We start from the raw sequence: 27634 nt of genomic DNA on the forward strand, positions 1-27634 counted from the left end.
AGTCACAGTGAAGGAGGTGTGGTCTCTGTGCCTCTAAGTTATAGTGAAGGAGGTGTGGCCTCTGTGCCTCTAAGTTATAGTGAAGGAGGTGTGGTCTCTGTGCCTCTAAGTTATAGTGAAGGAGGTGTGGTCTCTGTGCCTCTAAGTCACAGTGAAGGAGGTGTGGTCTCTGTGCCTCTAAGTTATAGTGAAGGAGGTGTGGCCTCTGTGCCTCTAAGTTATAGTGAAGGAGGTGTGGTCTCTGTGCCTCTAAGTCATAGTGAAGGAGGTGTGGCCTCTGTGCCTCTAAGTTATAGTGAAGGAGGTGTGGTCTCTGTGCCTCTAAGTTATAGTGAAGGAGGTGTGGTCTCTGTGCCTCTAAGTCATAGTGAAGGAGGTGTGGCCTCTGTGCCTCTAAGTCATAGTGAAGGAGGTGTGGCCTCTATGCCTCTAAGTTATAGTGAAGGAGGTGTGGTCTCTGTGCCTCTAAGTCATAGTGAAGGAGGTGTGGTCTCTGTGCCTCTAAGTTATAGTGAAGGAGGTGTGGTCTCTGTGCCTCTAAGTTATAGTGAAGGAGGTGTGGTCTCTGTGCCTCTAAGTCATAGTGAAGGAGGTGTGGTCTCTGTGCCTCTAAGTTATAGTGAAGGAGGTGTGGTCTCTGTGCCTCTAAGTCATAGTGAAGGAGGTGTGGCCTCTGTGCCTCTAAGTTATAGTGAAGGAGGTGTGGTCTCTGTGCCTCTAAGTTATAGTGAAGGAGGTGTGGTCTCTGTGCCTCTAAGTCATAGTGAAGGAGGTGTGGCCTCTGTGCCTCTAAGTCATAGTGAAGGAGGTGTGGCCTCTATGCCTCTAAGTTATAGTGAAGGAGGTGTGGTCTCTGTGCCTCTAAGTCATAGTGAAGGAGGTGTGGTCTCTGTGCCTCTAAGTTATAGTGAAGGAGGTGTGGCCTCTCCACCTTTCCGCTGTACTGTCTTGTCCATTTGTCTGTCTATATGTCTGGATGTTCATCTTTTATGTCTTACATGTGTTTCTCTGTAATTCTCAGCTGCATCACCTTAAATTTTCTTATTTCTTTGTTTCTTTCTTTTCCATGCTTTGACATTTGCCTGCCTGTTTGCATTTAAAAAAAAATTTTTTTTTTTTTACAAATTTCTCAACTCTGCTCAACTTCTTCAGCTCAACTTAGAAAGTTGTCTCACAGGACGAATCACACATAACCTGAGTGCCTAAAATCTCAGTCTTCTCCAAAAAACCCCCATTAAAACCAAATCAGAAGTTGGTTCTTGGATAAGGGCCCAATCCGTGGATACAATCACTGGTGCCTCTCACCTAGATTGCACCTTGTTTTTCTTCTTCGCTTTGGCAAGAGCTTCAGTAGAACCATGGAACACATCAACACTTCAGAAATAACTTTCTCTCAAAGGTCTCAGGGTTGTTGACTACTGTCAGAAACGAACTGACAGTATTTGAAGTTAGCAAACTAAGTGTTATATAAGTGTTATGACTGTATTTATTCTTTATTATAATTAGCATTCATTAAACATTAATCATCCCTTGCCATGGTCTATGATTTTCAGAAAAGCCTGAATAATATAACCTCTGGCTCCACCTCGACTTCAATACAGTTCGTTTAATAAAAGCCAGGGTTAAAATCTCGGACTCCACATTTGGTCAGTTTTGTGAAACAATGCCGTCAAATTGTTCAGAAGTTCTGGAGCTTCCAGGCATAACACAAACGAGACGGAGATTGAGAAACTAGCGCTGAACGATGGCGAGTGTGCCAGCATGACCGCTGGGATCGTACGAACTCTGCTTGTTTTTGACAAAGGCTTTTTGTCTTGGCTTTCTGCTTGAACGGAACGTTAACAGCCTGAGCAGCCACGTCCGCTTTTTCTTCCCCCAGAGAAAGCTCTTTTTTCTCCACGCGGCCACCTTGTCCATTTAACCCGAGGGCGATGAACGGCTCGTGTTCCGCCAGCCCCGCGTCTGCCTCGTGCCAACGTTCTGCCAGTCTCGGTCTCTGAAGACAGGGAGGCCAAGCGGAGTGCAGAATTGCATGAAGGGTAGAAGGAGGAGGGAAAAAAGATAATTACGGCCTCTGAAAATAGAAAAGCCTACATTTTCATTTAGTTAGGAAACCGAATGTTGACAGAGACAAAAAGACAGGAGGAGGAAAATGGAGGAAATGAGGAAAATAAGAAAAAAGTGTCCACATCCTCAACGAGAAATTTTCTTATCAGGATGTACAGAGAGAGCAACAGAGAGAGGGAGAGAGAGAGAGAGGGAGAGAGTGAGAGAGACTCAGACAAACAGCAGGGTTTTTTTTGCAGGGCTAATTTAAAAATTCTCCCATTTATCAGTATGATGGACGTTATTGCCACTTTTCATAGGCAAAGCACGTGATTGTGTCTTTTTAGCCTCATGTTTCTGTCATCAGCTGTGCTGTGCACGTGTCTTGAACAGCTACACTTTTCATTGCCTCACATAAGATCAATTTTCCATGAAATTTTGACAAATAACGAGGCAAAAAAAGAAAATTGGTTACAGAACCAAGAAAATGTCACTCATTGATGAGTTGCTGCGGCAAGAAAATCCCTTTCTTTTCTATTACTTTTGAGTTATTACTATATTACTATATTACACTCTGGCTATTAGAATGTGTAAATTAAATAAAAAGCAACTAAGCAGATTTTCAAGGTATTAGATTTAGCTTTTTTTGCATTAGCGTAATCAGTTGTTACCGTTTTTACGATAGAGATGCAATTCCAGTCTGGTGCCATAACAATTACCATAACAGTTAGCTTGATGCTAACGTAACACCCACCAAAAAACCATTATACTTCACATAGCAGCTGCTTTTGAGTGAATTACCAGGTTTGAGGATTCAGTTTCTGAATAAGGAGACACTTACAGACATTTCTTCTCCAGGCCCCGACAGAGGAATCTCATGAATTTAAATACATTTATGCATTCGGTAATAACAAAGCGCTGTTCATTTTTCAATTTCCATCACAAAGAGCTTTAGTCTTCCTCCAGCGCTGACGTTCTCTATAAATAAAATGTCATTTTGAATATCATCAACAGGACTCTTACTTATCTGTGGAGATGGCTTATCGAGGAGCGACGATGGAATGATATTGGCAGTGAAACTATGGGCCGGTTTCCAGACACTGACTAAGCGGGATGAAATTACACCGTCTGTGGTTATACTTCATTGAAAATCATTTTGTTTAGAACAGTGTGTATTTTGTTTGTATGCTCTGTGTCTCATTATTCCAAATTCCTATGAAGTCAACCGTCAACGAAAAGATATAACTGGTCATAATAAAGGTTAGAATGAGGAGTGGGGTTATTGCTCGTAGCATCTCGTAGAAGTTCATTTGTATTAAATCCAATGAAATCACATTAGAAGGGATGTGAAGATGTTTCTGCCTTATTGGTACTGTAATGTCTATACACACCAGCTTTCTTCTGCAGGAAATATAAAAAAAAAAAAATCAATGCTGATAACAATGAGATTGTATGGCCCAAGTATGGAGTTTACTGAACATAACGTCACTGCATTTGTAGTCAAAATAGAGGCCAAAACAAACCATGAATAAATCCAAAGGGGCAGGCAAAAACAACAAACACGATAAATAGTCCAAGAACTGCAGATGGTACGATTTTCGCAAAGAATAACTGGAAACTAGTGTTTATACAGTGTCTCTGAATGAGGAACTGATAGGAATGAGGTGAACTCGGTAACCCGGAAGTGGATTAGTACTCAGGTGATCTCTGGTGGTGTGGATTGAGATCAGCTGATTACGATGTTGTGTCAGAAAAACAGCTGTAAGCTTTAACCCTACCATTTTTGGACCAATTTCCTGATCATTTGCATTGAAATCATCAGTGAAATCTCCAGCCTTCTCCTGGCTAACAAGCATCACTAAAAAACGGCTTATGATCGCAATTTCTAAACCAGCGTTTAGAGTACATTTTGGGTACTTTTGAAAGGTTATAGCTTGGAACATTAGCTTTCTACTTAAAACCATTAAGGATTTCTCCATAGGGACAATTAAAAAAAAACATTTAGGGTTCATTTTTTTATTTTTAAGAAGGTATAAATGGTGAGAGCTTAAACTAAGGGATAGGGCTCACGCTGAGAGCTTTTCCACCTTTTTTTCATTCTTCTGAAATCTAATGAAATCATTCCATGTATTTCTATTAATCAGGCTGATATTAAAAGTTTTGTAGAACTAAAGGAACATTAGCTACACTCTTGGGGAAAAAAAACAGCTCCTTGTTGGAACCTTTTTTGAGAGAAATGCCTTGTGCTGTAAGGTTCCTGGAACTTTTAAGAGTTCCCCCAAAGAGACAAAGTAAAGAGCTCTTTATGGTGCTAGAAGGAACCTTTTTAAAGAGGGTAGCGTTAAAAGAGAGAATGTTGTGCACAAAATTAGACAGAAGCATTAACTGGGTAGAGCTGCTTAACAACTCCAGTGTCCCTGGCTCGATACTGAGCTCGGGTTATTGTGTGTGTGGAATTTTGGATGTTCTTCCCACGTCAGCATGGGTGTTCTTCAGGTTCTCCAGTTTCCTTCCAGCCCCAAAAACTGGTAGGTGAACTAATGACTCTAAATCGCCCCTAGGTGTGAATAAGCATATGACCTGCTTATGCAAGCATGTGTCCTTTTTTCAACATGGGTTTTCTTCCAGTTCTCTAGTTTCCTCCCACCTCCCAAAACAAATTGGTAGGTAGATTAATTGCCCTTAGATGTTAATGAGTGGTTCCCTGCCATGGACTGGTATCCCATCCCATTCAAGGTCCCACAGTGGCCCTGACCAGGATAAAAAGCTTACTAAGGTTGAACGAATGAATGAGATATAAAGTGAGTTACAAGTGAGCAAATCTAATTTAGGTTATTCGCTGAGGATTAATGTTCTTGCTCCAGGACCAACACTGTCTCTCTGGCACTCTTGGGATTTGAACTTACAATCGTTGGATCATTAGCACAGAACCACTGACCGGTTCATCAAATCCAATCACTGACCCGAATATCACCGAGCAAGAAATGGATATGGATATGGATGACCAAGCAACGGGATTAGTCTCAAAGCCTCACTCGAGAGAAGACAGAAGAGAGGGTTCTCTGATTCCTCTCTCCCTTGCACCACGCATGATTTAGCCCATCAGCTAATGTTCAAATCTCTCTTCAATGAGCAGCTTTGGGGAAAAAAAAATGCTGCAGCCCTCCAGGAATACAGACTCTACGTATAAGTATGGACATTTAGAGTGAGTACATGCTCTGAGTGTGATGCAATTACATTGCAATCCAGAGGGCAGAGCTTTTGATGGATTAAAACGCTTTGATTTAATAAGTCTGCAGCTCATAAAAAGGAAAATAAAGTCAGCCTTTTTTTTTTTTTTTTTTTTTTTTTTTTTTTAAATCAAGCTATACCAGGTCTAATATCTTGATAATGATATCAATATTTTTAATTCATCCTGTATATAAAAGAAAATTGTTAGTTTATAAACCTCTAAAGGTAAATGTGGACTAAAAATAAGTAAAGTTCCTAGTTTTTGACTTAGCGGAAGAGTTCTGTCTCGCTGTTGTGCTTTTATTTTCCTGTGTTATTATGCTTATCATGCTTTTTTCCCCCTGTTTCAGCAGATTTGTGGTATTTTCACAATAGTGTCCAGATTTGTGACATCACATTTGTCTCCTCAGTGGTTGAGTAAAGTGAAGTAACTCCAAACATTGCTTCTTTTTCCCTTTATTACAGAGCTTTGTTGACTCCCAGCATGCCCGAGTGTTTATCTGGAGCAGAGGGAAAGTGTGGAAAGAGAAGTAGTTCCTGTGCTCTACAATTATTCGCTACAGCATTGTATTTTTTTTTAATTAACTAAAATATTACAACAGGGAAGAAATGCATTTTGATAGTAGAACACTCTGTCTGAGAATTCCCCAGTGATGCTCAGGCTCATTGTGTTTTATTTCCTGCTGTGACAATGCTAAATCAAGATTTACATGGATGGATGATGGATGGAGGGATTGTAGGCAGACAGGCACAGGAATGCGTGGGTCAGTGAGATGCGATGGAAAATAATGTCACTTGAATTGACAGTTACAAGCGTAGGTTACTGGATGGATGGACTGATGAATAAATGGCTAATGTGTCGATGGACAGTTGAATGGATGATTTTATGGATGGATTCCATGGATGAATAAGTGAATGGAGAGTTAGACAAACAGATGGATAGATGACTAGGTGGGCACCTGAATGGTTGGATGGATTCTGTGAAAGAATAAATGGATCACTTAGACAGATACATGGATGGATTGATGACTAGGTGGACATAGATAATCTAGGTGGACATCTTGAATAGATAAGTGGATGGATGGATGGATTCCATGAAAAAAGAACATACCAATGCACCATTAGACGAATTCATGGATGGATGGGGTGGGCCTAGGTGGGCCATTGGATAGATGGATGGATGAATTCCACAAATAATAAATGGATGTATTAATGGAAATTAAGACAAATAGATGGATAGATGGCTAGGTGGACACTTGAATATGTAAATGGATGGATGGATGGATTCCTTGAAAGAATAAATTTTGAATGTATAAATGGACAGTTAGATAAATGCATGAGTAAATAGATGGCTAAGTAGACACATGGATGGATGGATGGATGGATGGATGGACGAAATCCATGAGTGAATAAATTGATCAGTAAACATTTAGACAGATGCATGGATGGATGGATAGATGGCAGCCTGGATGGATGGATAATTGTATAAATTAATAAACTGATAATGATAACATGAATTGGTGGACAGTCAGACAGATGCATAGATGGATGGATAGCTGGCTACTTGGATGGATGAGTGGACGAATCCTCAAACAGACAGCCTCTCCCTGCAGATCTCGTCCTACCAGCTTGCTTACACTGAGAGAAACGTGTCATCTGTCATGGCATGCTGATAGCTCATTAAATCCAGATTATTACACGCTAGTTTGTATGAAGTGATTAATGGATGATTTTTGCATTAATTAGATGAGCTCCATATGCTGTCTACATTGTTTTAGCACACAGAGGCGAAACAATACGGAACAGCTTGTCATTTCTAAAATAAATCATCAGCGTGGACGATAATGGGCCGCCAATCAAAGTTGCCAGTAGCCTGAATGTCTTTTGTTGGGCTTAAAGTGATCTTATTGTGCTGTCAGGAATTAGACGGGTGATTGACAGTTACACAATGACTGTTATTTGAAGAAGTGTTTCATAATATGTCTACAAGAACGCTATAAACCTCTCGAAGGTCTGACCCGAAATCAGATTTAATTGGGTGCCATTTTCATGTACATTTGGAACCATAATGTCCTTTCTGTAGCCGAGAAGATTGGGAGTCATTTTCTGTCTTCTTTGTTCTAGAGACAATAAGCATCTTTAGACTCTTTACATTGTGGTTAATGCTTATTTTTTCTCTCTGTGTAATTCACTTGGACTAACTTTATTTATATTCATTTGATAACACTTCGTCCTCCAGCTAGTATATCATATCAGAGCTCATTAGCTGTTTATTGCTATTAGATTTTGCTATTAGAGGAATTTAACACTTGTATACTTGCTTCATTTTTCTTCGGTTGCCAGATCATGGTTCATAATGACGAGAAATTTCTTTTACGCTTAATATAACATAAAGCCCCAGTTCTTGTTTACACCAAGGCGCTGAGAAAAAAAAAAAAAAAAGAAGGACCGATCATGAATTCCAACGAGCCTTATTTAAAAATGTTAAACAAGAACCAAACAAAGCAACACATACCCATTCTGTCTCGTACCTTTGCTTTCTCGGCCATGACCCTGCAATTTCCTTTCACTCGCCACCAGCGCTGGCTCAAATCGAGCGAAATTAGAAAGCCTTGTGGGTAATGGTAAGGCTGATAGGATTCAGCAAAAGCAATACAAGGCCACAACAAGCCTGAAAATGGAGAACGGCAGCTGAAATAAGCGACCTTGGCCGAGGTTAACTGCAGCTCCTAAGCACTCTGAATAAACATGTCTCTGCCCCTCGAACCCGCATCGGTGCCAATTATCATCGGGACACTTTTGCAATATTAATTCTTTTTTATTGCTGCAGAAAATAACATGTTGAGGTTTAATGGGTGCAAGAGGTCAACAAACAGAGATAAAGACAGGCAATTTTCTGCACTGATACCCATTATCGTTTCCCTGAGAGTGTGAAATTAGTGAATCATTTCAATCAGGGATTGTAGATCAGTTAATCATTAATTATGTTACAATTTTCTGTTAAATTAATGGTTAAATTCTTGGTAATTGGCATGTGTGCTTTCAACCAGAGAGAGCATGAATTCATTGATGTGCCGATGAACTGGTGAACTCTCTTAACCTCTAATGACTGTGATTTTGGAATCTCACTGAGGTTTATATTTCTTAATGGTCATGTTGAATTGTTTCATTAGTGACCACTATTACAAACCGATCACTGGTGCTCTTGTAGAAAAATACTTCAAATCAGAATAATCAGCAGAGTTACTGTTACCACTCAGAAACGGATTATTTTCTTCTAACAGGAAGTGCTAAAGTGCATTATTACTCTTATACAACAGCTATTTGTCAACAATACATAGATTTTTTATTTATTAAATGTCTCTGGCAACTGTATCAATCCATCAGTAATTCATTATAAAATGTTTCATTAAAAGAAAATATAATGCTTAACATGTTAATAAGAAAGATATTGATAAATTGACATCGAAAAGTAAATAATAATTAATTATAATTTTTTTTAAACAAATTGTTAAATAATTGTAAAATTGTAAAAAAAAAAAATTTACATTTTAGTGTTATGTTATTTCTAATATACACCTGCGCTTTATAGTTTGAAATGAAAAAGAGTAAAAAAATTCCCTAAAAAAACAAAACAACCAAAAACAAAGAAATATATCAAATATAAACAGCATAAGCAAATGAAAATGTAAAAATGATTAAAAAATAAATTTCCATACATTAAAAAAAGTATGTGTATTGTTTATTTATGAATCAAAAAATAGTAATTTTATAATTATGTATTTATTCTATATTTTTATTAAGTGGGTTATGCTAAACTACTGCTAAAGTTCTATGATGATATAAAAACTGCACCTTTTCTTCCCATGTGTGGATAAAAAAAAATGGATAGATGTACCATACTTGGATGAAAAACCTGGATGGATGGATGTTTACTCCAACTCTCAGCCAGTTTTAAAAGTGGGCTTTGCCTCCTAGTGCTTCTGTTTTGGGTGACTGGTTATAAATCTGTTCAGCTTTTAATCACGCCGCAGAGGTAATTAGCAAGAGCCCGAGAAATGACTCTACCTCTGATCCATTAATTATAGAGATAGATACGTAGATGGATCTTATTATCCTTAATGAGAAAAGTCATTTGTAACTTGAGCGGTTGCTTGTCTTGTCTTTGTTCCTGATGATTATAAAGCCAGTTAGCTTTCTGTCATCATATTTTATAGTGTTTATGTGTAGAGCTAAACTTTATAGCCTTTACTTGCCATCTAACAAGGGAGTGTATGACATTATGTTCACTCTATTAAGTAAATTTGTGCGTTCATTGTACCGCAACGTGTCTTGTCTTTGAGCCATTGTTTACTAAACGCAGTCAAGGACAGAGCCCAGGCATCATGTCTAGATCCTGATTGGCTCATCATCACGAGCCTCAGAGTGCAGTTCTGGGTAACCTAGCTGTCTGTGGTGTGACTCGCCCATTTTTACTTCACAGGTCTTGGATGGAACGGGTTGATCTGTCAAGATTGGCTAATTGTTCCTTGCCTCTTAATCCGAATGGCTGACGTTTGCATACACATAGTCCGATTCTGATTAAAGTGTTGCATTAAATTCAAAACTTGCTCAGCTTTAGGTGTAACTGGTAAACTATTCTCCCCAGTTTTCCACTTAATATGTTTGAGATTTCACTTAATTCTCTCGATTCTATTGGCGACATTTCGCTAGTTATTAGGTTTGCTATGTTAGCTATGAGTGTGGTGTGTATACTGATTGGAAAAAACCTTGGGATTGGAAGAAAGATGGAGTTGGCTCAGTGCTTCTGCTTTGATCATCCACTGACATGTACTCCAATTAGCTAAGGTCAATTTTCCACCAACTCGCCTGATACTGATTTGGTTGGTTGTGGGTTTAATTGAATAAACTTTTCTTCAGGAGTCTGTCCTGTGCCATAGTCGGTGGTGCCAGATCTATCCTGATTGGCTGATTGTTTAGTCTGCTTTTAATGTTATTGGCTATAGTCCATTTTCAGGAAATTCTGATTTGAGATATATTTACTTGGCTGTAGTTTTGAGTGACTACAATGCACTGTGCAGGGTCGTTCTGGGTCTGTTCACACCTGTCCTGATTGGCTGATTGCTGGTTTACTGTTAAGCCAATTATGCAAGGTCCGTTTGCATCCAAGTCCACTGATACTGACTGGTCCAACGTTGCTATTTTTGCTTGGCTTGAGATCTGATTGGCAATGTTCTTTGTTCACTGTGGATTGTGATTGTTATGCTTCTGAGAGCTTGCTGCCAGTAATGTTGTTAATGCTAATAGTGACTAAACAAAAGGATAGAAATGAAAACATGCCAGTGGGAGAGACGACCTTCAGAGATGTCATACAGAGCGAGGCTTTAAATAATGAAACATGACCACGGCTTTGTTTTATGTGACAAAAACAGGATGCTGCTCTAATGAGTTGTTTGGGTTTTCAGTCATATTATGTTCAAGCTTGCCTTCGGAGTATAAAGCGTAGTGTGTGGTTTATTATTAAAGAATGCTCTGAGTGTGTGGAGTGCACTTACAGTGTGGCTCTACAGAAAGACAACAGCAACAACAACCTCTATTCACTTTTATGTCAGTCATTTTAAGAGCCACTTAGATACATCCATCAGTAGAAGAGTTTTAGAAATGAGGTTTGTAGGAGAACAATAGTATGGTTATGTGGGTACATACAGACATAATGCAGTGCCATTTCTGTTCCCTTGTTCTCATAGTTCTGTTGGTCTTCTCCTTGAAGTATTAACAGTGATTGGTCCTTCCTCAAGAATATTTGGGGTCAAATAGACTGTGATTGGAGTATTTTGCAGTCCAACAGATGATCCATGATGAGTTCTTCCTCTGCAGCGTCTGTAGGTCCCACTTGTGGAATTTATAGGGTTAGGTGTTCTCTGATATTTCTATAATGTTTCCAAAAGGTCAGGGATCTGTCCCTTCTCATAGAATGGTCAGGGTCCAACAATATCTGAGTTCGTCTCTCTCTGGAGTCTTCTGGGACCTAACTGGTTGTCATTTTGTGGTGTTTGGAGTCAGACAGTCCATTATTTTTTTAAGTGTTTTGTCAGGCGCTATAGGATTGGTTGTGCTATGTGATTGGGTCTGTGTTTCCAGACTGAAACTGTGCCTGGAGTTTATGAAGTCACATGAATCTGTATTGGTCCTTCCATGTGTGGTGTCATATGGTCTCTGAGAGATTCTTCCTCTGGAGTGACTAGGGTCAGAGCTCACTATTGGTCCTGCTGTTGGAATGTCTGGGCTTTGAAGGTCCCTGATTTGTCTTTTCCCTGAAATGTTCGTTATCAGACAGACCCTGATTGGCCCTTCCTCGAAGGGTTCGGACTGTATTAAACTCCTTTTCCCTGGAGTTTGTGACAGTCTGTGATTGTCCTTTCTCTGGAGCATCTGGAATCAGACAGCCTGTTTATTGGTACTGCTTCTGAAATGTTGGGGTTCCACAGTGCTTGATATTTCGTGTAAGGAGGGCCCTTATTGGTGAAATATTTGGTGTCAGACAATTTGCCATTCTCTTTCTGTGGAGCGTTTGTGGTCAAATGGCCTATGATTGGTATTTCATCTGGACTGTTTGGGGATCCGATTGTCTGTGACTGTTCAGATCCAAGTGTTTCCGTATCATGCAGTCTGTCCTTCCTCTGAAGTGTTTGGGGTCATATAGCCAGTAATTGATCATTCCATTGGAGTGTTCAACTGGTGCTTTTCCTAGAGTGTTTGGGATCAAATATTCTATGAATGGTTCTGTTTATAGAGTGTATGGGATCAGGCAGTCAAAGATTGGTCCTGTTTCTAAAGTGTTTGGGGTCAGGTAGTCCAAGACTGGTCCTGTTTCTAGAGTGGATGGAATCAGGCATTCCATGATTGGTCCTACTTTTAAGAGTATTTGGGATCAAATAGTTCTTGATTGGTCTTGTTAATAGGGTGTTTGGGATCAGACAGTCCATGATCAGTCCTGTTTCTAGAGTGTTTTGGAGCAGACAGTCCATGATTGGTCCTATTTTTATAGTGTTTGAGCTCAGCCAGTCTGTGATTAATACTGCTTCTTGAGTGAGGTTAGGTAGTCACTGATTAGTCCTGCTTTCTACAGTGTTTAGTCCATGACTGATCCTACTAGAGTATTTTGAGTCAGACTGGAATTTTTGGGTTGAAAGGTTCCCTTGCCATAATACAGAAAGTGGAATGAAGTGATGAAGGATTCCGAATAACCATTGGCTGTTAGTTTTTTTTTCTCCTGAGTAATAAGGGACACATTATTGGCCAAGGACAATTAATTTTTAGTGCAAACACACTCACACATCATCTACTGAAATTATCAACTCCAAACCTTTTTTTTTTTTGAGAGGGCAGAATTTCTTTAAATCAGTCTCTCTGTCTCTCTCTCTCTCTCTCTCTCTGTGTGTGTGTGTGTGTGTGTGTGTGTGTATGTCTCTTCCTCCATACTATATTTCATGTTTTTCTTTAATGTATGTCCCAGATTTATTCTCTTCTTTGAACTACTAGGACAAGCCCTCAAAGGGTAGAGAGTTCCCTCTTCCCAATATTTTATTAATTTTTGGCTGCAGGTCTTCTTTTCTGAACTTTTATTCAAATCATAAATATAGATTCAAATTCCCTATTCGACCAAGTAAAATTAGCTGAGTTGAAGTCCTTCAGGTTACAATGTGAAGGGCTTCACACAAAAGAATTGAACTTGCTCAAGGCATTAGATGTGGCATGCATAAGGGTCAAGGTTGTCTTTTATCAAAATACAAAGACCATGACTCTGTTTTAAAAAAAAAATGGCATAGAGTGGAGAAAGCAGCAATGAGGATGAATTTTGGTTAAATTGGTGAACCCTTGTCTTTGAAGTTTAATATTTCTAATTACAATAAATTACTATTGCTAAAAATGTTTGAAAGGGTTTTATTATCCTGCTATTTCCATGTCTGTTATTCAGGAGAGTTTTTTTAATGCTCAACAATTTTAGTGTTCTTTCAGCACTCAGAGAGAGAGGGATGCCATGTTGGTTCGTTCCGATGGCTTTTTGATATGCACTAATGGCAAGATGTAGTCTTGTTCATTTACAAAAGTGCCTTTTCAATCTTCTTAGCCTTTGACAGGTAGAGGCAGCACAGCAGGAAATGTTCTGCACTAGTAACAGGTTCAAATCCCAAGTCTTCCGGGAAGCCAGTGAAGAGATCTTGATCAAAACCCTTAACTCTTAAATGCAATTAGCAGTGGTTAATCCATTGCATGTTTTGTTCTTCCTGGAAAAAAAAAATGGGACACAAGTTTACACCAACTGGGTGGTGAAATTTGAAGGTGTAGGTGAGCAAGAGAACTGTATTAGAATTTTTAACAACTAGAGAAGCTAGTTAGCAGATTAGTAGGTAGCCAAACTCAGAACTGCACCCTCTGCTTTGAAAGTGATTCTTTGGGCACTTTGCAGATTATAATTAATTGAAAGGACAAAAAGAAAGTCAAAATTGCAAGTTTCATTGTTGATAACCCAAGCTTGCACATGTTAGAAACAAGGTAAAGCATTTTGTTTTTTGCTTTAAAAGTAAAAAGAGGTCACACAGTATTAAAAAAAAACATCATCGAGGTCCCTCAAGATGCTTTGAGAATTGCTTTATAATTGCAACGTGGCATTCTGAACTGAAATCACCTTGAATTGTAGGATTCCCACCCCTAGTTCTAATACACCTTGTTCAACTCATCAGTTCATCAGCAAGAATTTCAATTCAGTTAGAGTACAAAAATGTGCGAAACCATGGGGACATGAGAGCCAGCATCCCAGAGGCGAGTTTTTGGCAGGATTTACAGATTTATGAGAGTTCTTCTCATTGTAACTCCTACATGCACACACCCTGTTGTTCTTCTTCTCTGTCTTCTTCTTCTTCCTCCCCCGCACAGCAGAAAGACTGCTGACTCTGTGTTTCCTCTAGTGAGGGATGAAGGCATGCAGATTTTTATCCTTCTCTAACCCCTGTACACTATAGGAAGACTCAGAAATACATACAGACACTCAATGGAATCTCATGAAGAAATACAAAAAGGAGTTCCTCAAAGTTTCTTTTGATGGTTAAGTTCTAGGTTTCTGAAGAGCTTCTATGTGGATCAGAACTGAAAACCCTAAATACAGTATACCTAGTCCATTATGTTCCTAGGATCCTACATTCTAAGAACCCTATTTTCCCAGGGTCCTATTCTCCTAGGGATTATGTTCCTAGGGTTCAATTCTCCTATGGCGCGCTTGTCCCAGGCTCCTACATTTCCTGGGCCGTATGTACCCAGAGTCCTATTCTCATAGAGCCATACATTCCCAGTGTCTACATTCCCAGGGTGCTATTCCCCAGGACCCTATGTTCCCAAGATTCTATGTACCTATAATCACAAAGTCCTATGTTCCCGGGCTCCTACTTTGCTAGAGCCATATGTTCCTAGGGTCTTATGTTCCTAGAGCCCTATATTGCTAGGGCCTTCTATACCGAAGCTATAAACCCTAAATTCTGCAAGCTCCAGGTTCTCCATCTTTACTTCCCTTCACAGTACATCATAACAATAGTCTATGAAAACACCATCACATTTCTTTTTCTTACTTTTTCAGATCTTAAAATTTGCCAAATATTTGGATGGAACCCTGAGAAATAATCTGAAGTTAGAAGAACATTTTTTGAGGTGAATCTTCAAATGCTAGCAACTAGTACTCCTGATAGAGTCATTTTTAAAGATGGATGTTAGACCAAGTATCAATTTACCATCCCGAACAGCATGAGCAAAAAGTCTGCTACTTTTATTGACATAATCAAAAGGGGAAAGAAAAAACAAAGCAAGTATATCTCAATTTCTGAGGCCATATAGGAATCCTAAAGGTGTGATTCAGAGATATCCTCACAGGTTAGTGCTGAATTTAAGTGCAGTCTAAATAATGCATGCTTTCGCACCAGCTCACACTACAAAATATTTTAACTTAGTATATTGCAGCATCCATTTGCTTTGCACAGTAATAGGCATGCTTTCTTCCCTTTCCTGTTTGCTTTGGGATTTATGGATTCCTATTCATTACTTGATTCAGAGAGAAGAACGTAAGAGAGACTTAAGTACGCAGCCAAATGAAGCACAGAGGCCAATTTGCTGACAGTAATCCAGCGTCTCGGTAGCACCAGGTGATTTGACATCGTTTAAGAGCTCTCTAAACATTTCCATTTCAATGGTGCTGCTCCAGAAATTGGATGGAGGGATGGAGGCCACGTGGAGTGCAAGACAAAAAAGATACCACAAGAGCAGGAGATTATAGAGTCAGGATACAAGAGAAGACAACAGAACCCTACACTTGTATGAATTCTACAGAGTACTGCCAAAGTAAATGCTACTTCACTGGATTTTATATGGACAAAGCTGTATTGTGCACCTTGCCCTATGTCTAGTGGGAACTTTTGGACCCCTGGCAAACACCCTGGACAATTTTTGTTCCTTCTGGACCTCATTGCCGTCCTGGAAATATCCCAAACTATTCCCTTGCTGTAAAAGCAGCCCTGTGTTCTCAGCACCATAAGCTACCTGGATTCAATATACCTAATGCCTTATGTCTTCTGGGCCTTGTATTTCCAGGGTCCTTTTTTGTCCCAGTGACCTTTGATCCCAGGGTCCTATATTCTGAGAGTCCTATGTTCCCAGGGGCTAGTATTCCCAGGGTCTTTTGTTTCCAGTGCTTTATGTATCCCAGGGTCTTGTACACCATGAGCTTTATGTTCCCAGGGACCAACATGCCTAGGGCCATATGTTCTTAGGGTCCTACATATCAAGGGCCTTATATTCCCTAAATAACAAAGACCTCTATGTTCCCAGGGTTCTACATTTCCAGGGACTTGGTTTCCAGTGCTCTACATATCCCAGATATATACCACTTCACAGAGACCAGTATTCCTAGGGTCCTATGTCTGCATAGTCCTAGTGCTTTATGTTCCCAGTGTCTCTTAGTACCAGCACCCTATATTCCCAAGGACCAATGCTCTTATAACGCTATGTTTCCAGGGCCCAATATGCCTATGGCCCTATTTTCGCACGTCCTATGGTTCCTGGGTTCTATGTTCCCAGGGCCCTACCCTCTTAGAATACAATTTTGGGAAGCACATTGAGGGCGAGCACTCTTTTGTCACAGAGTTACAGATTACAGAGCATACGGAGAATACATCAAACAGAAAAGAAAAAGCAAATAAAATCCTTAATAATACATTGAGAATCACAGAAACGGGGGTCGTGATTGAATCAGTTACACTGTGCAGTGGAATAATAGCGTCCAGGCTGAAGCTGGACTCGCGCACACACACACACACACACACACACACACACACGCTCGCACACACACGCACACTATATTAGACAGAGCAGTGTAAAGGTCATTCAATTTATTTCATACACACTTCTTTCCCTCACGACGATGAACGCTGCATGCTAATCAGAGTCGAGTTGACAAACTGTCTGTCTCTGTCTATCTCTCTGTCTCTATCTTTCACTGTCTGTATCTCTCTCTCAGCACTGTGTCTCTCTCTGTCTCTCTCTGTCTTTCCATCTGTCTTTCTCTACGTCTCTCTCTTTCACTGTCTGTATCTCTCTCTCAGCACTGTGTCTCTCTCTGTCTCTCTCTGTCTTTCCATCTATGTCTTTCTCTACGTCTCTCTCTTTCACTGTCTGTATCTCTCTCTCAGCACTGTCTCTCTCTGTCTCTCTCTGTCTTTCCATCTATGTCTGTCTCCCTGTCTCTCTCTTTCACTGTCTGTATCTCTCTCTCAGCACTGTGTCTCTCTCTGTCTCTTTCTGTCTTTCTCTCTCTCTGTGTCTGTATCTCACTTTTTCTGTGTCTGTCTCTCGCATCACTGTTTGTCTTTGTCTGTCTGGCTCTCTCTCTTTCTCCTTCTGTCTGGCTCTCTCCCACTATCTCTCTCTCTCTCTCTCTCTCTCTCTCTCTCTCCTTTTTTCTTTTTCTTTCATCTTTAGCTTTATAAAAAAATTGCACTTTTTCATCAATGATTGTTCTCAGTTTCTTTTTTTCCTCCCTGACAGCATTTATCTTTTGGTTCCTCTTTCTTTCTTTCTTTCTTTCTTTCAGAAAACACAGGAGTAAGCATTACACAGGAGTGAGCATTTTAATCCCCATAATCTCTTAATTTACTAGCAATGAAACATCGCTGCTACTTTATCCACTCTTCATTTTGAGTTTGTTATCCTCAGGCTTAGTGACTGTGTGTGTGTGTGTGTGTGTGTGTGTGTTCATGTTCCAAAGTGTGTGTGCTCTTTATTATGATATTCCACTTAAAATGTGGAGTTCGATTTTGCAGAGCTGAAGTGGAGACTCACTCGCTCTCACTTTATTCCCCTGGAGTGCGGCCCAGATGAATTGTGGGTAATGAATCAGACCTGGGGGTGTATTAACAACACACACATGCACACTCACACACACACACACCTGAGGGAATCGATGTGTGTGTGTGGATGTGTGTGTTACCTGAGGCCAAATCGCACAAGGAAATGCATGTTCATTAGACAAGCTGGACAATATTGCTCATTGATATAGTGTGTGTGTGTGTGTGTGTGTGTGTGTGCACAACCAATTCCCAGTACGTGCTTCATTAATGAAGATATGTGGAGTGTTTTAATCTTTGTAATCGCTACAACACAGCCGCACACACAGATACACAATTTATTCTTTCCTTTTTCTATATTAGATCTGTTTTCTCTCTCTCTCTCTCTCTCTCTCTCTCTCTGTGTGTGTGATGTGCCTGGATGATGATTGGCTAGCTAATAGAACCTTATAAGAAATAGTTTAAACATTATTAAAAAAAAATAATTTCACCACACAAGAAGGTTAACTCATTTTTGACTACAATGAAAAATTTTATATTATTATTATTATTATTATTATTATTATTATTATTATTATTAAACGATTATATCAATTTGTTTATGTAGGTGTGAAATATATGACTTTACAACAATATGAGTAAAAAATGAGGCCAAAAAGACATTCAGACTCAATATGTGTGTGTGTTTGTGTGTGTGTTCACACAATTTTTGGCGTTCACCTAAATTGCCTTCCTGAGCTCCATGACTCTTCTTGGCGATAATTCAATTTAGAGCGTCGCTAAAAGCAGTGCTCTTTTTTTTTTTTTTTGGAGCTGATATGAAAATGGATTGCTAATTATCCACTTGAGCTAGCAGTGCTTAGCTAAATCTCACAGGGTTGATTATAAATGGTTCCTCTCTGACTCCCAGCTTTGAACGAGTGTGAAATTAACGTCGGATTACGATCATTATGGGGCGCAGTTCAGGTGTTTCGGAGACGCTGGAAGGGAAACGGGGGTTTGATTGTGATTACGGAGTGACATAACCTTTTCCCAACCATGTGTGACGTGTGTGTGCGAGTGGTGGGAAAGATTTGCTTCAGAGATCAACGTCAGCGTTAACAGGCTCATTTGTAACGACTGTAATAATCACAACATCGTTATGACAACATCAGACTTAATTAGTTTTGCGTAGTTATAGTACCTGTTGTGTAGTTAGTTCGTGTGTGTAGTAGAAGTATATTAAAAATTTACGTAATCATAAATGTAAGAGTAAATATTGAATGAGATTTGGTGTTGTAATAATAAACAATGTTATCATTATTACTGTCTATAATTCCAGCATGAAAATTGCAACCAACTATTTATTATAATCTAAATAGAAATGAAACATGAAATATAAATGTAGATCCATTTTAATGGAAGTTAAGTTGATACTAATGATATGAATATTAAAATTCGTTCTATAAAGAACCTTGTGCTACTTTTATGTCCAAAATTAATTTTAAAAAATATATCTAAATATCTGTTTCTATTGAGGTTTGACGTGAGTCTCTCACTGTTTGCATGTACAAAATTGTTTGAAAACGACAAATTCTCGAATCTCATTGGTCAGAAGGTGCCGTTTTTTTTTTTTAAAAAAAAAAAGCATTCACTTGTTCTAACATTATTGTTTCTGTAGTAACAGCTCATTCGTAGAGCTTTGTACAGTTAAAAAAAAAAACGTGTAATCGGTGGTACGTAAGGAGGCATTTATTTGACATTTACGGAAGGAGTCTCCAGTGTCAGCGCTTTGTAACAGGATGTAACTTGAAGTTTTTCCTGTGGTTTTTCTTGTCTTATTAACTTCAAGACAGAAGAAAAAAGAAAATCTGGTGAAGGAATGATAGTTTATAGCTGCTATAACATTAGTGACTTGTTTCTTGGGAGGCTCCACAATATTAATGTAACTATAAATGGTTAAAAAGTACACCATGTCATTGTTTAATAAAGAAAAAAAAATGTTAGTGGCTAACTGCAGTGGTATAAGAGCTAATAATCAATGACGATTTACAGCCGTGGCTTTCTGATCGCTTTGCATACAGAATGACATCACACTCCGGGAACAAATCCCACTCGATTGAGATACAGGCATTTTGACTTTGGCGTTACCCTAGCAACAGGCCACTGGTTGTCTCAACCTTTGAGATGGAGAGAGATGGAGGAAGAGAACAAACACACACACACGTCTGTGAGTCATCGAGTCTAATTCTCATGCAGAGTGGTGTGTCGCAGGTTCTCTCGTGCTGCTGCGAGACCTTGGACTGACTCTGATCTTCTAAAGGCTGCTCTGGAGAGCAGAACTGCTCCTCTGACAGGCCAGTGAGACAACAGCACCTTGTCAAGGGTTCTCTAATTTGAAAAAGGTACTAATTTACTCATTTCTTTAAGACAATGCACTCTAATGTAACCTCATATCTGTGATCCTGCTAAACTCCTACACTCCTACCTTAAGTGTTCTTCCATTGTTCCTCTTGGAGAACTTTTAAAGAAAGGTATCAGAGTAGAAACCTTTCTTGAACCTAAAAACCCCTAACTATGCAATGAACCCTTGTTAAAGAACCCTTGAAGAACCATGTTTTAAAATGCTGAATGCCTGGCAGCTCTGTTAGCAAAATAGCATATTCTACAAGAAAGCAAAATTATTAATGCTGCATTCAAATAAGAGTCAAACACAAAGAAAACGCCTCCTCAACTCGGAATTCCTACTCGGGAACTAGGGACGTTCTACTCAACTCTGAGTTCAGCAAGTGATGTCAAATCAACATGGCCGCTCACAGCATCAGCAGGACTACAGTTAGCTGGCTAGCTTGTTGCTAACAAAAAGATGAACAGGGAGGCATCCATGTTTTTTTTCCCACTTTGTATCTCAAACACATGACGGTCGGAAATGACGTAATGACTTCCCACTTTCCAGTTAAATCGAATGCAGCGTAACATAACGCTCCAAACTGAGTGGCTGTTCCACTGAAGCAAACATTACATTACTTTCTGAATCACCTCTTTCCTGAGTCATCTTTCTATTTTTCTATTTTGACTTACTGAATGGCATAATTTGCCTGTTTAAAGGCTTTTTGACATTTCTACGGGGTAAGGAGGATCCATTCTTAAATGCCAGTCAAGATGTTCTTTGCCCAAATTTTCTCATTTGCTCAGTGATAGTCCACGCTCCCTCCCATCCTCTAGCACTGCTTGACTGATCGCACCATCTCTCAGGGTACAAGGAGGACCTGAATCGAGACTCTTCTCTGTTCTGGCTCCAAGGTGGGGGAATGAACTTCAAACGACGTCTAAAGACTTACCTCTTCCTAAAGTACTTAAATTAACACTTAAAAAAAGTGTCTATTTCCTCCCCAACAGAGTGTTTGGATTGATGGTCTTCCTAGTTTGTGACCTAGTGAGCCAATATCAGAATGTATTTTGTGATGGACCTCAAAGCACTTTTGTAAGTCGCTCTGGATAAGAGCATCTGCCAAATGCCATAAATGTAAATGTAAATAGTAATAGTCAACTTGTCTTTTTGGAGCCTTTTTGGAGCCAGATCTGGACTCTAGATAGGGGAAGTTATTTGTTTTACTAGAAAAAGTAGTCAGGCTATCATTAGCGTAAGCATTAGCACTGTATGCTGTACGTACCATTAAATAAACACGATTGCACTTACTACCATATCAACGCCTAGTGTTTTTTTTAAATCCCATTTGCCAATTCCCATCATCTAGCAAGCTCTTTCCTATCAGCCAGCATCAGTGACTTTTATAACTCATAATTGGTGTTACCTAGAAGAGAATGGGTTCCATTGTGAGTCTGGCTCCTCTCAAGGGTTCTTCCTAATGTGGTCTCTTTTTCTTCCCACTTTCACCTTGCTCATTATGGAGCTAAATCAATATCTGGATTTCTGTAAAGTTGCTTTGTCCATTGTTGAAAGTGCTACATAAAATTGAGTTGAATCTACCAACTGGAGATGGTGAGGTCTTTACTGTGGGACACGTCAACCCAGCTACTGCATCTTTTCACACTGCAGCTTCATACAACTTAGAAAGTCTAAGAACTTCCTTCATAGATGCCCACGATTGGTTAATGTCGCTCTGATTGACGGCGGAGAGAGCTGAGAGCACAGCCAGTCACGCTCTCTTGAACTCCTGGCCTCTCTCAGATGGATGGCTGTGGAATTCTGTCAGGATTCAAGCTGGAGATCTACCAACGATAGGTTGAACGCTTTCGCTTGTTGCGCATCTCGGGACTTCTGATGTTGATGAGGAAAGAAATGGTCCGAGAGTCTTGAAGATCTCATCAGTTTGCCCTGTTCTTACTGTTTGAGTAATTTCTTGTATAGCATAACATATAGATGATCTGTATTTATTGTATTTATCAGCTTTATCCAAACAGAAGAATCTGTTTTCTTCCTCGCCTGACACATGGTTGTGATGAGATGGTATGACAGTGAAGCTTGACTTGATATTGCATCAGACTGAAATGCCGTCTGGGGACCCAGTGCTGCGTCGTCATCTAACAACTGCCAAACAACTCGCGCTGATAAAGTAATGGACTGGAACTTAACTCACTGCCTGGGATTCGCCGTATTATTCCATCTCATCACCTTTTCTTCATATCTGGCCATTTCGAATTCGCCGTGTTGCCGTTTGGATTTAACAATGCCCTCATTTTTAAAATGGATGCACGCTTGTGCTTGAGGGTGTGTTTCCTCATTCACTCTCTCACTCTCTCACCCGAGCTGTCCCTTTCTGTTTACAGGACCTTTTATGAGCCAGCACTGGCATGAAGCCATAAGGCCAGCACAAATCCATTCTCCCTGCTATATGTGTGACATATTAACACAAGAAATAAACACGGTTTAAAATTCATGAGTCGACAGGTCTACCTCGGGGAGCGTTTAGGTGAATGCTGAATTAATGCAGAATCATTACTTTGGCGCTATAGGGTCACCGATGTGCCTTCCGCATATAAATCTATTTCTGTTCTGCCAAAGGACAAAACAGGCGAAGACAAGGACAGTTCAAGGATGCAGACAGACCCAGAAATCTGAACGATTGTGTCAGTCACGTTGAGCTCTACAGGGTTTTGAAGTGCATGAATGTGAAAAATACATGAGGCGTAGATGGATGGTGAAGGCGGTCAGCGGTAATAAAAGCTAATGTTGCTGGATACACAATATCAATATTCACTAAAAATATTTTATGGCGATCTGTGTTTTATGGGGTTTATTTGATTCCGAGCTATAAGGTTATTCATTATTTAGGAAATGTTTTGATATGAAATATTACGCCACAGTTAATGCACTTGTTCTCGCATACCTTATCGTTTCCATAGGAACAGCTCAATCACAGGGACTTGTAGGACAAAGACTCCACATAAACACATAAAAAACGTGTGTAATGAAGTTGATATGAAGTTTTCTATAAGGAAATTTATTTAACATTTATGGACAGGGTCTCCAGTGCGAAGGAGTTTATTCTGTAACATGCCGAGTTTTGAGTGAGGGAATATAGACTCTATAGCTGCTATAACGTACGATAAAATTATATCTGCTCTAAATGGATAAAATGTAGGATGTGTCATTGTTTAATAAATAAAAAAAAGTTGTTTTATTGGGGAATAACACAACCCAGGACATGCTGTTATTGGAAAATGAAATGCTTTGAGGCTGTAACAGTCACTCCACTTTACTCCATTAGTTTTCTATAATATCGTGATCGAGGGTTTTATTCCTTACTTAGCTTGTGTACACGCAGTCTAACAGATCCTGCAGATGAATATAAATGTTAGTGTGAGTTTCCCGCTCTGAAATCACTTGTAAGAAGCTTGTGCAAGGCAACAGCAGCTGAACACGACATTTGCTGATTTGTAAAACACCGGAAAAAGGTCTCTGGTGCTCTTCTCTTGTTCTCCGTCACACCTCACTAATAAAAGTGCATTTATTCTGCTGATCCCAGACCAGCTTCCTGCCTCTAATGAAATATCTGAATGCTGAAGCTTAGTTGTAGAGACTGATCCTGGGTCAGTTGTGAAGATGTGCCTTGAAAATGTGCCATATTTCCCAGGAATGTCGTGCCATTTTATTGGTGTTTTTTTTTTTTTTTGTGAGTGCTCTCAGACATTCCGAGTGTGAAATATAACAAGTGCAATTCCAGAGTGATTGCATTACTTTCGGTTGACTTTGTCTCCACGCGGGGGTGTAAAAAGCCTTTACGCGGAGGTCGCTGACGGTCACGCCGCAATTAGAAGCTCGAATGAGAAGGACAAGGAAGGTCAGTGAGCTTAATGGAAGGGCAATGTCGACTCGCATGCACTACCTCCCTCACACACACACACACACACACACACACACACTGCCCAGACAGTGACCGGACGACGCTGTTCGGATAGAGAATGCATGACACAACTAAAAACTGATACTGTATGCTAGCGCTCCTCTCAAAGTTAGCTGTGACATTAAGAGCTTCCTGGCAGGATTTTCTTTCTTTCAGTCAATAAAATCTCTAAATCAATCGCAGGGACTCAGTGTTTCAGCTCACAGGCTGCTGTTTCACTCCATTTCTTTCAGGCTTTGCCTTGGAACAGATCTCAGTAAGTTTCTTCTTGTTATTGCTTTAGAGCCGCAGTACGTTTCAGCTTGAATGATTTTAACGCTGGTTATGTTCCACAGATGAATCTCAATTCAAAAAAATGTAATATTTATCAAATGTATCAACATGTTTCTCTTTCTCTGTGTATAGAAGGATGGAGGGATAGACAAAGGAAAGAAAGAAAGAAAGAAAGAAAGAGGGAATGGCAAAAAAGGAAGGAAAATAAACAAAAGTAAGAAATAAACAAAAAGAAAGAACACAAATAACGGTATGACACGAAGGAAAGAAGGATAGAGGGATAGATAAAGGAAAGAAAGAAAGAAAGAAAGAAAGAAAGAATGACAAAAAAGGAAGGAAATGTCACCAAAAAATGAAAGGATGGATTAAAAAGAAAGAAAGAAACAAAAAGAAAGAATATGTATGATGGAATGACAGGAAGGAAAGAAGGATGGAGTGACAGAGGGAAGAAAGAAGAAGTTGGAGGTTTTGAGCGTGGAGAAAGTGCCGAGTTCTCCATCTCCTCCATGTTCTCCATCTCCTCCGTGTTCTCCGTGTCCTCCATGTCCTCCATGTCCTCCGTGTTCTCCATGTCCTCCGTATTCTCCGTGTTCTCCGTGTCCTCCGTGTTCTCCATGTCCTCTGTATTCTCCGTGTTCTCCATGTCCTCCGTATTCTCCGTGTTCTCCGTGTCCTCCGTGTTCTCCATGTCCTCTGTATTCTCCGTGTTCTCCATGTCCTCCGTATTCTCCGTATTCTCCGTGTTCTCCGTGTCCTCTGTATTCTCCATGTTCTCCCTGTCCTCCGTATTCTCCATATTCTCCGTGTCCTCCGTATTCTCCGTGTTCTCCATGTCCTCCGTATTCTCCGTGTCCTCCATGTCCTCCGTATTCTCCGTGTTCTCCGTGTCCTCCGTATTCTCCGTGTCCTCCATGTCCTCCGTGTTCTCCATGTTCTCCATGTCCTCCGTATTCTCTGTGTTCTCCATGTTCTCCGTGTCCTCCGTATTCTCTGTATTCTCCGTGTTCTCCAGCATCTCCAGACTGATGTGTGAGATTTCTACAACCTCCTGCTAAAGGTTCAGCTTCACCTTTTTGACCATTTTTTAACGTAGTACTTACAGATTCTTTTTACCAGCATGTTTCTCCAGGTGCTCTTTCCCACATGACCCTCATGCATTTACTCCTGTATTCATCTAACCTTCCTCTCTCTCTCTCTCTCTCTCTCTCTCCTTCTTCTTCTTTATCCTTCCTTCCATCCATCTGCTTCCATATATTCCTACACTTGCTTTTCGTTTCTGTTTCTGTCTTTTCTTCTCATTTATTCATCCAAATCAATATAACTCCATAACCTTCCTCTCTTCTTACTCTCCTTTCTCTCGCTACTTCCTTCTCTTTCGTTATCATTTATTAATCCCCCATTTCTCTATTTTTCTTTTGCCGTCTTTCATCTCTCAGTTCATCCTTCAATATTCTGCCATGTGTTTCTTCTCTCTCTCTCTCTCTCTCTCTCTCTCTCACACACACACACACACACACACACACACACACACACACACACACACACACACTGACTGTCTTTCTGTGTCTCTGTCTCTGTCTCTCTGTCTCTCTCTCTCTCTCTTGCTCTGTCTCTGACTGTCTCTCTCTATGTGTCTGAATCTCTCTCTCTCTCTCTTTCTCTCTCTGTCTGTCTCTGAAGTTGTTTCTCAAGTAGATCAAGTCTCACTTTTTGGATAAGGCTTTTGGTAAACAGTTTAATGTCAGAGATTTCTTTCCTGATGAAGGCAAGTCTGAAAGGTCTGTTACAACGCTGCAGAAAAATGTGGGATTTGATTTGGCTTTCTGAAAAGAAGCGCTTTCGCTTAAGGAATACACAAACGTTTAAAACAAAAAGAAAAGAAAAAGGTTGAGGAGTTTGTGGATTTTAGTAACCAGTCATGCATGACATGATGTCTCTTCCCTCTACGTTACGTGCAGACGGTGGGCTCTTTAAACATCAGAGGTGGAAGGAACAGACATAAACGTGCCTCTGTAGCTGAGACAATACACCAAAAGAAGCTGCGTGTTGTTTTTCTGCAAGAAGCACACCGTGATGTAGATAATGAGGTGGAGTGGACGATGTGGTGCGAGAGACAGCAGAGAATCAGTCACGGCACAAATCTGAGCGCGGTTTTATTTTCTCCAGCAACATTTTGCACACAGAGGAAGTAATCAGGGGCTGCGTGCTAGTAGTTAAAACAGAGAATAAAGAGGGTTTTTTTAATTTCATAAACATTTATGCTCTAAATGTTACTGTAGATCAGGAAATACAAAGCGCATTGGACATCTTTTTGGTCTGCGTCCAATCAGCCGTATTGTACTTCCAGTATAAGAAGGGGGTCAAGGACTTGTGGATATCAGGTCCAGAACAATAACTTTTCGTTCACAAGCTGCTCAGAAACAACAGATCTGTCTATCATCACTTGTGTACTGTGAAATGTACTGCGACCTCATTATTAATGAGAACGAGTGGGTGGTACTTGCTAAGCAACTGTTTCTAATGAAAGTTAAAGAGGCTGAGCTAGCGGATCTCCCACCTTTTTAATCGGTCAGTGGTGGCAGCATGGAAGGATTTGTCTAGTTCGAAGATACCTGACACGCCTGCTGGGATTTATTTTTAAACACTCTTCTATCATCAGCGTGCGTTCACGCCTTCTGATACACAAAGCTGGGCCATTTGTGAAACCTGGAACGTCGGCTGTGGGTGAAAGGACTGGGATCAGGTCAGGGTGTCTTCTAAACCAGCCGGCAGTGGAGCCACGGAGCTCACTGCTGGCTGACCATCAAGCTTTCTTAAAGGGCCTCTACAGATACCTGTGTGTCTCTCTCTGTCTCTCTGTTTCTGTCTTGACTCATTCTGTATTCTGTCCATACATACACAGGGCACAGTCTCTCTCTCTCTCTCTCTCTTTCTCTTTCTCTCTCTCGCTCTCGCTTTATCTCTCTCTCTCAGACGCACATGAAATTGGAGCACAGTGCAGTAGTGCAGTTTCCATTCACAAGTTACATCCATTATTGATGTACTGAGCATTTCATCACTCTGTGTAATGAATATATTTCACTCATTACACACACACACACACACACACACAAACTCTTTAGTGTGGATTGTTCCATGTTTGTATGTGTTTTGGGCTCTACAGTGTGTGTGTGTGTATGTGTGTATGTGTGTGTATGTGTACATGTGAATGTGAAGGTCATGTGACTTCTCCGCACCTGTGTTTGCCTTAATGGCATCGTAATATGACCTCTAATATCTGTGCTGATGAAAGATCAGCTCTCTCTCTCTCTCTCTCTCTCTCTCTCTCTCTCACTCACTCACACACACACA

At 40.1% G+C, this 27634-nt stretch overlaps 1 protein-coding gene across 1 annotated transcript; it reads right to left on the bottom strand.

Annotated features, from left to right (window-relative positions):
• Positions 1-1678: 1678 nt before the first annotated feature.
• LOC128317631 (uncharacterized) lies at positions 1679-25298 on the bottom strand. Its single transcript, XM_053230738.1, has 2 exons — positions 24771-25298; positions 1679-1996 (listed from the first exon to the last, which is right to left on the bottom strand). The coding sequence occupies exons 1-2, from the start codon at positions 25296-25298 to the stop codon at positions 1679-1681; spliced, it is 846 nt and encodes a 281-aa protein (XP_053086713.1).
• Between the last annotated feature and the right edge of the window lie 2336 nt (positions 25299-27634).

The sequence above is a fragment of the Pangasianodon hypophthalmus genome, chromosome 28 (assembly GCF_027358585.1).
Source record: "Pangasianodon hypophthalmus isolate fPanHyp1 chromosome 28, fPanHyp1.pri, whole genome shotgun sequence".
NCBI classification, from domain to species: domain Eukaryota; kingdom Metazoa; phylum Chordata; class Actinopteri; order Siluriformes; family Pangasiidae; genus Pangasianodon; species Pangasianodon hypophthalmus.

Excerpts from the sequence above, each read along its gene's own strand:
- LOC128317631 (XM_053230738.1), bottom strand. The coding sequence starts at position 25,298 with ATGCTGGAGAACACGGAGAATACAGAGAATACGGAGGACACGGAGAAC. Across the intron at positions 1,997-24,770 it reads TGGAGGAGATGGAGAACTCG|AGACCGAGACTGGCAGAACG; the intron begins GCACTTTCTCCA and ends CCCTGTCTTCAG.